The sequence below is a fragment of the Helianthus annuus genome, chromosome 15 (genome assembly GCF_002127325.2).
Source record: "Helianthus annuus cultivar XRQ/B chromosome 15, HanXRQr2.0-SUNRISE, whole genome shotgun sequence".
In the NCBI taxonomy this organism is placed as follows: Eukaryota; Viridiplantae; Streptophyta; class Magnoliopsida; order Asterales; family Asteraceae; genus Helianthus; species Helianthus annuus.
Window position 1 is genome coordinate 131077139 of NC_035447.2, and position 14499 is coordinate 131091637.

The 14499-nt window shown below is 39.0% G+C and overlaps 1 protein-coding gene across 1 annotated transcript; it reads right to left on the minus strand.

The window, feature by feature from the left end:
• Positions 1-17: 17 nt before the first annotated feature.
• Positions 18-821, minus strand: LOC118487530. Its single transcript, XM_035984458.1, has one exon. It carries the CDS (start codon positions 819-821, stop codon positions 18-20), a length of 804 nt encoding a protein of 267 aa, XP_035840351.1.
• Between the last annotated feature and the right edge of the window lie 13678 nt (positions 822-14499).

Sequence of the window (14499 nt, forward strand, 5' to 3'; positions counted from 1 at the left end):
AAGTATGATGACCTATATTAGTCCCTGTGATAATTTTTTGCTTCAATCACAACTTTTCCGAGCTTCGTGACTTGTAAACGTGTACCGTTACACAATCCATTTGCCTGATCAATGTTTTTGAGTAACATCACTGGAGCACCAAGTTTCAGTACTAGTTTATGGTTAGGTAAACCAGATAAACGAAGGTTGTTTAACACATCAGGAGGAAACAATGCCATATTAAGCTCCGATTCTTCCTCAGATTGGCATAAACTATTTGAACTAAAATAAACCTTTTCTTCACCAGGCAGACTCTCTAACAACTCTTTATTTATCGAATCCACTACTTCATTAGTTGGAGCAAGAATCGCTCTTTGTTGGAAATACGTTAAATCCCACAAAAACTTATTCATGTCCGGATATGTAAATGAAATGAGAGAAAAAATAGGATTGACTTGGTCATGAATAAGTAAATCATCTGGTATTTCAATATCTATCTCACCATCATTTTCTTCACCAAGCAGCCCATCACCAAGCTTTAAAATCCATTCTCCAAATTCCTTTATTTCATTCAAATATGCTTTCTGACAACCAACTCTTAATCTCATATTCTCAGTTAGCTTTAGTACTTGACAGTATCGCCATATATAAGAAGAATTCAAAGAAGCATTGACTATCATTGTTCTAGTACCTTTGGGGATGACCGGAAGAATTTGTCTAAAATCACCACCAAATAGAATGACCTTTCCCCCAAAAGGCTTGGATTCCATGTTCGGTTGACTGGAACGTGATATGTCTCTCATTGTTCTATCAAGAGCCTCGAAACAATGCTTGTGAGTCATAGGTGCTTCATCCCGAATAATCAAAGTTGCTCTTTTAATTAAATCACCTAACTCAGTATTAGGCTCTATCGAACATATTAAATTCTCATTAATGTTGATTGGAATTACAAACCTTGAATGAGTAGTTCTACCACCATCCAGCAAGCAAAAGTGAAGCAATTCCATTGGATGCAACATTCAATACAACTTCACCTTTTGATCGTAATGCAACTGAGAATGTCTTCCAAAGAAACGTCTTTCCAGTTCCACCATAACCATATACAAAAAACACACCTCCATCACCTTTTTCAATCGCTTCCATAACAATTTTATATATCCTTTCCTGTTCGGCAATTAAACACTTTACATAACATCATGTTCCCTTTGAAGAGCTAGTCTATCATACGATAGTTCTTTCATTATCAATCGATTGTTCGACGATGAAATATAATTGTCTGGAACACTTGGCATATCATCAAAATTTCTCACTGTACTTCCATTGGCAAGTAGCAACTTTTCATTTTCAGATGGACAGATATTTTCAAGTTCTTCTTGTTGAAGATCCAAATCTAAAACAAATGTTGAAAAAAGTATTAGTTTTTTTCCCAATAACAGAGCTATTGCATAATTTTAATGTAGTTGTATATAACTTTAATAAAATAATCACATTACCTACAATACCAGTTATCTTTCGTTGCTGATACAGAATGTCTTCACATAATAGGGACTTCGTTTCCGACCAAAAAACACCATGACGAGATATCAAATTTGACAGCAACAACATTACAAAAAAAGTCCTCAAGAAATCTCCGGTTGACCATATGTTAGCTTCTTTGACAGCATGAACATATTCCTTATCATCATCCAACAGTCCCCGTGCAAAACATGCATCTTTAAATGTTTCAAAAACTTGTCCATCAACTGTTTTTATATCTTCAAAACAGGTTTGTCCCTTAATATGTTTCAGTAAAATCCTTAGGTAATAACAATCACCAAGTGATGGTGAGACATAATGTATCCTCCCAATTGATCCATACGGATGCTTTCTTCGATTCCATTTGCGATTTTTAGGTTTCTATACATAATATCCCAGAAACTGAACATACCTCAATGTCCTAGCAAATTCATCGACTTTGTTACAATTCATCCACTCTGTGAACATTGTCATTTTCACAGTTGGATCAGTAACAATATCACACAAATTATCATGATTGTTATACATAATACTCTGACCCTCTTCACAATGAAATGGTAATACTTCAACAGCTGGATATCTATAATGTATATCATACCTGAATATTCTCCAAGCAGCTTCACAAGCAGAGATATATCTACAATCAAGGTATGCTTTTATCTCATCTACAGCTACATATTCTGTTCCGTATCATTGTTGGTGCTATTGGCTTGAAAAACAGAAGCCGTGACTCTATCAGGCCCCTTATTAATATATTTAAACAAATATTTGATAGAACCTGACTGGTTGCACCATTCAATGTTAACGTGGCACTGATACTTTCTGAGCAGGAGAGCATTGTAAGGAACTACAAATCTATTATCAAGTGCCACACCATTCTTTACTAATGTATTACTTGTTTGACGACGACGATAGACAGGATATCCTTCAGAATCAACACAAGTCTCATCTACATATTTTTTGGGAAACTTTTTAGAACATTTTTGCTGAACCATACATGGACAAAGTGGGTTGTCTGTACAACATGGTCCATGAATAATAAATTGCTTGACAAGCTCATATAATTCAGGATCTCTTTCTTTATCTGGTATCTCAGCTCTAATAACACGATCAATATCAGATGCATTTGGAAATTTGCTTTCAGCACCCAAGAACAAACATATGTGAGCATGTGGGAGTCCACGCTTCTGAAATTCCACTGTATACATAACTGAAATTTTTCAACAGTGAGTTGTTAGATAAATATAATTAGATGTTCAAAGTAAAAAAAATATAACTAAAGGGTACCTGCTTGTATATCACCAAAGAATTTATCTTTCTTGAAATCTTTTATAAGATGATCCAATTTACACTTGAATAATCTAGAGATAATATTCGGTCTGTCTTCAACATTAAGAGCTTTGTCGTGCAAACACCTGTAAATCTCAGGCCAGTTTGGATTACAAGTCACCGTTATGAATAAATTGGGATATCCAACAGACTTGCAAATTGCCATAACATCCAAGTACTTTTGCATCATATATCTGGAACCACCAGTAAATGATGAAGGTAAAAGTATAGGTTTACCACAACTTGAGGCATTATTCTCTCCACTTTCAACAGTAGCATTCAAGTTCTTAAGACTTTGCGTTCTAAGTTTAGGTTGTTGTGACCTTATGTAATTCAACCTGGCAGATTCTATTATCGTGTATCCATCAACCAAAAACTACTGAAATAGTTTTTTCGCATTAAGTAACAATGAAAACCGATTCTGTCTATCTTGAATTTTGTACAAAAGAATTCTCTAATTGTAAGGTTGGTTCTAAGTACCTCATTATCAACCGCAATCCCTCTGTTAGGATTGAACCCTATCAGAGGAACAGATAATGTAAAGCCAAAACTGGGTCAGCTCAGTGGATTCAGAATAAGCAGATGCTGATATGCATATCCCTCCCCTTGAAAGTGATTACAACAACTGATGACCTCCTATCTGCGGATCTTACTAACTGCTGACCAATAACTGCTCCTCAATTAAAGATCTGATGAAGACTCAAGTCCTGCTGATTCAATCTACTGCCTTGAGTCAAGCACTGCTGATCCGGACAAGTGCTGCTGGGTTCACAGCAGTAGAAGGCTGCAACAGTTGTTCTATAGTCTGTTATGTAATAGAATGTAATAGCAGTAGTTAACACAAGCAGTGTCTGTATAGATCAGAGGTTAGTGTTTGTTAGGAGGTTAGATGTCACTTTCATGGTGACGTCAGCTAAAGATGCTCAGTAGATTGCAAGTGCTTATAAATAGTACAGTACTTTGTACTGTTCTATTAGCTCTTCACATCATTCGTCTTCTTTGCACGAAAAAACTACTGAGCTCGGGCTGAGGGGGAGTTTGCATTCATACATCATCATTGTAATCGTGTTTGAAATAAATTCAATCATTCGGTTCTATGTGTAAAGATGTTTGATTAAAAGTATTACTCTCATTTGATTGTATACAAAGTTTGTGTTCATTTTAATTTCCGCTGCACACTTATTCATTTCCATCTTATTTTACAAACAAAAGTACAATCAAAAGGAAACTCAGATCGAACAATTGGTATCAGAGCTAGAACAGTCAAATTTGATTTAACAATCATTTTGACGTAAATAGTTCAGCTCAAAACAGTTGATACTGATCGTTTGTTCGTCGTTGAAAAACAGAGTAAGGATTAATCACCATTATAGTTGATTTTTCAGTACCTGTAAAACAACAAGAATGACGTCACAATCTCAGGACGATAAAAACAACATTGGCTCGCTTTTTAAACCACCTATGCTAAAAAGAAATGAGTACAACATCTGGCAGAGGAGGATGGGTCACATCCTTGCTCAACAAAGCACAGATTGTTGGAAGTCTGTTATCTTTGGTCCTCATGTTCCTACAGTGCCAAGCGCTGAAGATGCTAAAAAATTTGTTCCTAAACCTGTTGAAAATTATACTGAAACGGATTATCAAAAATTTGAACTAGATGCTAAAGCATTTAGTATTGTTGCATCAGCGCTCCCCAACGAAATATATGCTGGACTGTTACATTGTAACAGTGCCAAAGAGTTGTGGGACGCACTTAAGGAACAGTTTGGAGGTACCGAAGAGGTCATAGAAAACAATAGGGAAATCCTGAACCAACAGTATGAAACATTTTGTCATGTTAAAGGTGAATCACTGACTCAACAATTTGAGCGTTTCAGTTGTCTCATCAGTGAACTGAGGCTTGTTAAGGTCACGTTTTCAAACTCGACTCAAAATAGCAGGTTCCTCAGATCACTGCCAGAAAAATGGGACACAATAGCTATTGTCACCAGAACTGCACCTGAGTTCAAGGATCTGACCTTGACCCAACTCCATGGTCGACTCCTGACCTTTGAGAGGGAGTTGAACCAGAAAAGGAAGTTACAAGAGTCAGGGAAAACCGTTGATGATTATTCATTCGGTAACACTGCTCTTCTGGGTCAAGAAGAATCTGGTGGTAGTGGTAAGGATCAGGGTTATGATCACTTCATTGACATAACTGCTGGTGCAAACTTCAACAACCCTGATCCTCACTCTACAGGTTATGCATTCACTGCAAATGAAAACCAGATGTCAGACAATTTAAGCTTTGAACTCAATGATTTACAGCATTTCGACCCCACTGACCTAGAAGAAATGGACATCCTACACCAACTGGCCTTGCTATGTGTTAGAACTAGCAAGTTTTATAAGAGAACTGGGAGAAAATTTCCAGGTCTTCATGGGAACCTAAGGGTTGGGTTGGATAAATCGAAAATCAAGTGTTACAAGTGTAACTGGTTGGGACACTTTGCTAGGGAATGTAGGAGTCAAACAACTGGTCCCATAGTTACTCACCCTAGTTCAAATCCTAGACCTCAAACTCAAAACACTGTGCACTATGCCCAATATGCCCCAGCAGCACATGTGAACACTGCTCACTATGATGTTGCTCCTATGCCAGTGCATTATGTCCAAACAGCTGCTCCACAAATCCAATTTGTTCAAACCCCTGCTCCCCAGGCACAAGTGCAATCTGCACCTCAAACTACTGCTCCAGTAGTTACACAACCTGAACAACAAAGTTTCTTTAGTCAAGAGTTTGTTGACTGGAGCAGTATGCCTGAAAATCTTAATGATGAAAATTTTGCACTATATGCTTCAAATGATTCTTCTCACAATGAATTTTGTTTGATGGCATTAGAGTTAATACAGGAGGGGGTAGAATATGAGGAGGAACAGCTGAAGGTTGAAACAGTGGAAGAGGTGACTGAAGCAGTGGTTACTGCTGTGACTGAAGAAATACTGCTGGGAGAAAGTTCAGGTGCCCTGATTGAACCAATGATAGATCTATGGTCTGAAGAAGACAAGAAAGAAGAGCGAGCTGATGAGGAAGAGAATCCTAAATGTGATTGTGCAATGATGGCTGCTACCAAGGTATCACCTCACGTTCTAGAAAAACTATGTTCTGACAATTGCATTATTGCTTTTGCTAACATCAAAGAGGTGAATGAAAACCTTAGGAACAAAATCTTAACTGATGAAGTCAAATTTGAAAGATCTTTAAAAGAACTTAAAAACAAGTTGACTGAAAAGGAAAAAGAGATTAGCAGTTTGTAAGAAGAGCAAAGCATAACTAAAACCCAACTCCAAACTATGGTAGAAAAATACCAAGTTTGCAAAAAGGAGTTAGAATCCACCCAGATCACTTGTGAAAAATGGGTGGAATCATGCAAAGGGTATGAGGTTATGCTTGAGAAACAGATAAAAAGCAATGTAAAATTTGGGGTTGGTTATAGAAAACATGATGATGAAAACACTGCTTTTGGAAAATCTGTTTCAACCACTGATGAAACTACTGAGTTCATCCCAACAAACAAGGATGGCCAAGAAGTGAAAATCACTGACAAACTTGGTAACAAAATCACACTTGACAGACCAGTGGGTCCCTCTGCATTTGAGGAGATTGAAAATCATCAATTTAAACCAAGATGGTCTGATGAGTGTGATATCCTTGAAAATTTCAAGCCAATGGACTTTACATCAACTGATGGTGTTAAGGCTCCAAAAGCTAAAGTCATTCCTCTTAAGGATATTCGAGCAGTGGTCAAAACCTCTGCTATAAAGGAGTCTGAAAAGAGGAAGAAGAAAGAGAAAATTGATAACTTCTTTTGTGAATTCTGTGAGAAGAGGAACCATCTAACAAAAGATTGTTTCCATCTAAAAGCTTATGACTTAACCAAAACAAGTGTCACTACTTCAGCTGAAAGTTGCAGTGTTTGTGGTAAAACAAACCATAAAACTCAGGCATGTGTGTACCTCAAAAACTTCAATGAAAAGAAGAATGAGTACATGGCTAAAACATCCTTAAGTTCATCAGCATCTTCACCATCTGTCAAGTTCACAAAGAAACAACCACTGTTTGTGCCAGTTCAAACAGCTGTCACAAAACAGCTGAACCAAACATCTGTCAAAAGAAATGTTCAGGTTACTGATGCACCTCCTGCCAATCAATTCAGAAAGGGCAAGGAAAAACAGTCTTACCAAAGGATTCCACACGTTTATGAGGTCTACAAAAAGCCCTCTAAACCCAGAGTGAATAGGCATCCTTTCGGTTACCAGCAGTTGATTGGGCAAGACCCCCAACAGTGGTTAGCAAAAAACAGTACTAAAACTGTCCAAACCCCTGACTTAACCACTGCCCATCACACTGCATCCATACCAGACACTGTTGAGACCCCATCCAAAGCCCTGTTGGCTTTGGAGTCCTTAATGAACTAATCCTTTTACTTCATGTGCAGGGAGCTTCTGCATGCTTTGATAGTCTATGGTATGTAGATAGTGGAGGCTCCAGGCACATGACAGGATGTAAAGCCCTCCTCAAAGACTTTAAAATCCATGGTGGGGGTGATATATCCTTTGGAAATAATAGTAAAGGGAAAGTTCTGGGGTCTGGAACAGTGCAATCTGGCAATGTAAAATTTGAAAATGTCAATCTAATAGACAATCTAAAATTCAACCTTCTGAGTGTGTCTCAAATGAGTGACAAAGGGTTTGGGTCATTCTTCACAAAAGACTGTTGTAGGATTGTTGGACCAGAAATGGTCAAAAAGATTGAAGCAATAATTAAAAATGGTCAAACAAAACTTGTTGCTCAAAGAAGTGGCAATGTTTATGTTGTTGACATGTCTAAAGAGTGTCCCAGAGCTGATGCCTGACTGTTCTCAGCTGCCTCTAACAAAGAGACAGAACTTTGGCACAAAAGACTGGGACACACAAATCTTAAGACAATAACAGAAATTTCAAAAAATGGTTTGGTGAGAGGCCTGCCACAAAACTTGTTTTCATGTCCTGAACATTGCATTTCCTGTTTAAAAGGAAAACAGCATAAAAGTTCCTACAAGTCCATTGAGGAGTCCAAAACAACCCAGTGCTTGCAAATGCTGCACATGGATTTGTTTGGCCCAGTTCAAGTCATGAGCCTCAAAAAGAAAAGATATTGTTTAGTTAAAGTTGATGACTTTTCTAGGTTTACATGGACTTTCTTTTTGCACTCTAAAGATGAAACTGCAGGCATTTTGCAAGACTTTGTGACACAGGTTGAAAAGCAATTTGATCTTCCAGTGAAAAGCTTTAGGAGTGACAATGGCACAGAATTTAAAAATAGGGAGTTGGATGCCTTCTGTGTGAAGAAAGGGTTTGTAAGGCAGTACAGCATCCCTAGAACACCAGAGAAAAATGGGGTTGTTGAAAGAAAGAACAGAACTTTGATTGAGGCTGCCAGAACCATGCTTGCAGATTCAGGTTTGCCATTAACTTTCTTGGCAGAGGCAGTAAACACTGCTTGCTATGTCCAGAACAGAGTTTTAATCAACCCCAGCCACAAAAAGACTGCCTATGAAATTCTGTATAAAATCAAACCACTGATCTCATACTTCAAGGTATTTGGCTGCCCATGCTTTATTTTGAACTTAAAAGATTCCATTTCAAAATTTGCAGCCAAAATTGATTGTGGTTATTTTCTGGGATACTCAACCACTGCCAAGGCCTACAAAGTGTTCAATGCACGGACCAAGGTAGTGGAGGAGACTTTGGATGTAAAGTTCAATGAACTTTCATCAATGAAAATCCCAGCAAATCCTGCTGAACTATTTGATCTTGAAAAATTCACTTTTGAAAATACTGCAGTCAAGACTAACAGTGCAGGTCCATCAGAGGATACAACACCAGACTATGGGTATGAAATCATCATCCCTCAAAGGTCTGCCACAAAAGGGAAAGCATCAGTTGTTCAAAACAACTGTCAAAGCTCAACCACTGCTACATCAACAGTTGTTGATCAAAGTAGCCCATCCACCACTGCTTCCATATCCTCAACTACTGCTGACAAAAGTCCTCAAACAATGGATAAAAGTCAGCAGTGGTCCACTCCATTACCACCCATTCCACCACCTTTTGAAGCCACTGCTGGGTCATCAAAGTCACCAGCAGTGGTTAGCTCAGATGATACACATTTGCAGCCTTCACCAACAAATGCCATCATACCATATCAAGGAGATTTAATCTTCTTGAGATCACATCCACCTGATCAAATCATTGGCAACATCAATGAAGGGGTGCTCACAAGAAGCCAAACCCAAAACATTTGTCTTTTTGCTGGTTTTCTATCACTCCATCGGCCAGTCAAGTACCAAGAGGCACTGAAAGACAACAGCTGGGTAGAAGCCATGCAAGAGGAGCTCCAACAGTTCAAGAGACAACAAGTATGGGAGCTTGTACCACTGCCAAAAGAGGTCAGTCCCATTGGCACAAAGTGGGTCTTCAAGAACAAAACAGATGAAAGGGGCAATGTTGTCAAGAACAAAGCTAGGCTTGTGGTTCAAGGTTACAGACAGGAAGAGGGGATTGATTATGATGAAACATTCGCCCCTGTTGCAAGATTGGAAGCTATCAGACTGTTCCTGGCCTTTGCTGTCAACCACAACATGAAGGTGTTTCAGATGGATATCAAAAGTGCTTTCCTCTATGGTACATTGCAAGAAGAGGTATATGTATGTCAACCTCCAGGCTTTGAGGATCCATTTTATCCTGATCATGTCTACAGGCTAAACAAAGCCTTGTATGGCCTGAAACAAGCACCAAGGGCCTGGTATGAAACTCTTTCCAACTTTCTACTCTCAAATGGTTTCAAAAGAGGTACCATTGATAAAACACTGTTTCTTAAATGGAGAGGGAAAGATTTAATGATTGTCCAAATTTATGTGGATGACATTATTTTTGGAAGCACATGTACCAAAATGTGTGAAGAGTTTAGAGAACTCATGACAGCTGAGTTTGAAATGAGTGCAATGGGTGAGCTGCAATGCTTTCTTGGTCTCCAAGTACAACAAATGCAAAATGGAACTTTCATTCATCAAAGCAAATATGCTAAAGAACTTTTAACCAAATTTGATATGAATGATTGTAAACCATGCAGCACACCCATGGCCACAAATAAGCTGGTCATGTCTGATGAAAAGGATGAGCTGATTGACCAAACACTTTATAGAAGCATGATTGGGTCTTTACTGTACCTAACTGCATCTAGACCAGACATCATGTTTGCAACATGTGTCTGTGCAAGAAGTCAATCAGCTCCCAAAAAATCTAATCTCATTGCTGTAAAAAGGATTCTCAGATACATAAAAGGTGCTCCCACACTTGGTATCTGGTATCCAGCTAATGGGAATATCAAGCTTTCAGGTTTCTCAGACAGTGACTTTGCTAGTTGCCACACAACAAGGAAGACCACTTCAGGAGGGTGCCAGTTTCTAGGTGATTGCTTAGTTTCTTGGCAAAGCAAAAAGCAAGCAGCATTTTCAACATCCACTGCTGAGGCTGAATACATTGCTGCTGCAAGCTGTACAGCCCAACTCCTGTGGCTTCAAAATCAGTTACTGGATTTTGGTATCACTGCCTTAAAGACACCACTTATGCTGGATAGCCAGGCAGCAGAAAATATCATCAAAAATCCAGTTTCCCATTCTACCACCAAACACATCGACATCAGAAATCACTTTGTGAGGGATTGCTATGAAAAAGGTTTGATTTCTCTGCATCATGTCCCAACTAAAGACCAGCTGGCAGATGTGCTCACAAAAGCACTTGATACAACCACTTTTGAAAGTCTGGTCTCTAGGATTGGGATGCTGAACATGGAATAACAAGCAACATCTTGTTTTCTATGAATAAAAGCAACAAAATGTTTTCAGAAAATCAAAAATCCATCCTTAAAAATAGCTTAAAAATGAAAATTTCATTAAAATCCTTAAAAGTCTGCCATAACCACTGATTGTTCAAAAGTCTGCTCTACATCAAGAAGTCTGCCCATTGCTGAAAGGCAACCTCTATTCTCTCATTCCTTGATAACCACTGTTGTTCAAAAGCAGTGTCTTATCCACTGATATGCTATCTACTGATAGTAAAAATCATCTACTGCCCCCTTTCCACTGCTTTCATCCGTTGCTTTCACCAAAAGTACTGTCCTTCATTTTCACCAGTGGTTGTCACGTGGGCAGTACATAGCAGTCAGACTTTTTGTAACGGCTGCCACGTCAGCATTCACTCTTTCTCCTATAAAACTCCCCACTCACCATCCAAACAGGGTTTTACTGTCGAATTGAATTCACAAAAATTCTCTTCTCAAAGCAGTTTTTCTTTCCATCTCCCACAAAATTTCTTCGATAAATCGTTTCAAAAATGACAAAATCGAAGTCATCTGCAAAACCCACATCAAAATCCTCGAAAACAGCCTCTCAAAAGGCAATCATCACTGACATTCCATTCAAAAAATCTCACAATCTCCTGGGTCTTCTCACAAAACCAGGAACCACAGATGTTTTCGATTCCATTATCACCATCTTGGCAAAATCAAAGTACAAAACTTTGCTTACCGCTGACGCACCCATCTACTTGGCAACCCAAAGGGAGTTTTGGAAGAATGCAACCCTTGAAAAACAAGGAGACATTGCAACTAAAATGAAATCTTCCATAAAGGGTAAAGCTGTTCACATTACACCACAATCCATCTCCGAAGTCTTTCAACTCGATGACCAGGCAGGTAAAACTTCCTTCACCAAAAACGAGTTGCACATTGACTTCATTGAAAGAGGGTATGAAGCCACAATGATGACGAAACTGACATTAGAAAAGGGTTATTTTCCTCCTGCAACAAGATTTTTATTTCATACCCTCCTAGTATGTGTTTCAAACAAAACCACTTCTTTCAATGAGATCCCTATAAAGATTCAAAATCTGGGATATGCGATTCTTCAAGAAGAAAATTATAACTATTCTCGGGAAATCTTTAAAGATTTGGTTAATAATGTTGAAAGTAAATCATTTTTGCTGTTTCCAATGTTTTTAAGCTATTATTTTCAAAAGAAATTCAGTAAGGATGATTTGCCTCTAATAAACCAAGGTGAAATAACTGCAATAAACTGTCTAACATCTGAAACGTTTTCACGTATGTTAGCACCTTGCAAAACACAAGCAGGGGTACCTGAGCAGACTTTAGCAGCTACCACTGCTCCTCAGGTATCTGCTGCTGAGCCTACATCTCTAGGTGATCAAAGCAGCAGAACAACTGTTTTGAAACCCACACCTACCACACCAAAAAGGCCATCCAAAAAGAAAAATCAAAAACCCTCCAAACCAATCAAAAAGGCAATGGCAGATGAGATACCAGAGTTAATGCCTGTGACAACACAAATGTCACTAGCAACCACTGCTGCTTCTTCCTTACAGCAGTTGGTACAAATATCTCAACCTATAACCATAACTCCTCCTGCTTCTTCACAAAAAGGACAGGTTGTACACAAAGGGCCACCACATCATGATGCTCTGGATACACTTGTCTCCATCATCCACAGCTCAATGCCCGGAGCAATTCCGCCTTCTAAACCCACCATCACATCCTCAATTCCCCCAAAAACACAACTACTGTTGGATGCAATTGACTTGAACCAGGCACTATCCAGTCCTTCTCAATCACCTGTCAATGAGAATATACCTCAACAAATGACTGGGCCTGCTGTATCATCCATTGCTAACCCACCAACAAAACCTGAGGAGGTTACACCCATCGAGTTACAAGTAACTCTTTGTGGTAATCCAAGTGAAGCAGCCACTACAACTTTTGAACCTACAGGTTTACAGTTGGGCAGTGGTTTCATTAATAAGACTTCCTTGGAGGCAATTCCTTACATAGCACCTCCGCCAACCACCAGTGGATTTATATATCCAACTGGCATCATCAAAAGGTTGTCAAGTGTTGAAGGAAGAAGACCCCAGTACCAAGAAAAAGGGGCATCAGTGGTAAGTGTTTGGAATAAATTCCCTACATCTGCCACTGATAAAACCACTGTTAGTGGGAAATCAGATGATCCCATTAAATTGGGTGATGATTTAAAGTACCAGAAATTGACGGATCGTGTTGAAAAACTTGATAACTCTATTGCAGAGCTCAAAAATATGCTCCAGCAGTTGTTACAGGTACAAAAGGTACAATCCACTGTTGTTCCACCTCAAGCACCTGCTCTACAACAAGCACCTGCTACAAATGAGCTCTGGAATCTCTTTCAACCTTATCTCCATCATCAGGCACAACTGGCAGATCAGCAACATGAAAAACATGTTCAACAGCTGAGAAATGCTATGGAGTCTAGGTTCAAAGACACTCAGGCTGATCTAAAGGCTCTCAAAACTCAGATCCTGCACACCACTGGCACTGCTCCTCCACCTGTATTTTTCATTGATCACCTCCCTGAAGATAATGCCAAAAAGGGGGAGAAAATTCAAGAATGGAGAAGAAAGGGAATAACTGATGGTCTTTACCTTGCACCAGAAAATTCAAATATGACCAAGCAGATCCCCTTGCCAGATGGTAGTAAGAAGATTGATGAGACTACAAATGCACTTGCAGAAGCACTTGCTTGTGTAAAAAGGGATAGAGAGGCCAAAAAGAAAGTCAAGGTGGATTATCCGGATCAGGGTACTTCAGGGTCAAGAGATGATGAAAATCTTTTTGATGAAAAGAAGAAGCCTACTAGAAAAGTAAGGCTACCCAAATCCATTCTGGTCAGGCGTTCAAAGTCTGTTCAAAAACCACCTCCCAAAACTAGTATTGTAACCTCTGTTGTATCAACTGCTGTTGGTACCTCAGTAGTTTCAACATCTGCTCCCACTTCAACACACACCACTTCAACACACACCACCTCAACACACACTTCATCTACTGCTTTACCACCATCATCACCAAAATCACAATCACCTCCTGTCAAAAGGCAGAAGACAGCAGATGTTAAAACATCTGTTGTAAAGACAACAGTGGTTGGAACACCAGTTGTTTCAACAGCTGTTAGTCTATCACAAACCACTGCTACTACAACCACCTTTCCATCCAAAACATCATCAGTCCCTCCTCAAAAAAAAGAGGAGGAGGCTAACTCCTAAAGATGATGTCACTTCACCATCCCAAACATCTTCAAAACCTTTAGCCCTTGTCAATATACCAAAACCAGTTCCACTTTCTTCTGTTCCTATGCACAAACCTTTACCTCCTACAGGTGTTCAATTTCCTCTTGAACTAGAAGCTGTCAGAAAAGAGATAAAATCCTTCTATACTGAGGATGACCCTGCCAAAAGGAGTTTGCCCTCAATCAAAGGATATCCATGGCCCAAAAATATTGATGAATATTTGAAAATAAAGGCCAAACAAGCAGAGGATATCTCACAAAGAAACTCACAAGGGAAATCTAACAAAGAAGTTTCAAGATACTACCAATATCTGCTTACACAAGTCAATTCCCTGGAACGTTTTGCAAAGAATGTTAGTCAACAAATTTCTGAAAGAGCAGCTGAAACTCTGAAGAAAGACTACATTGAAAGCATCATGTTTTACAAGAAATACAAAGGAGAGAGAAACATGTACAAAGAGTGGACTATCTCAGAGCTTGAAGC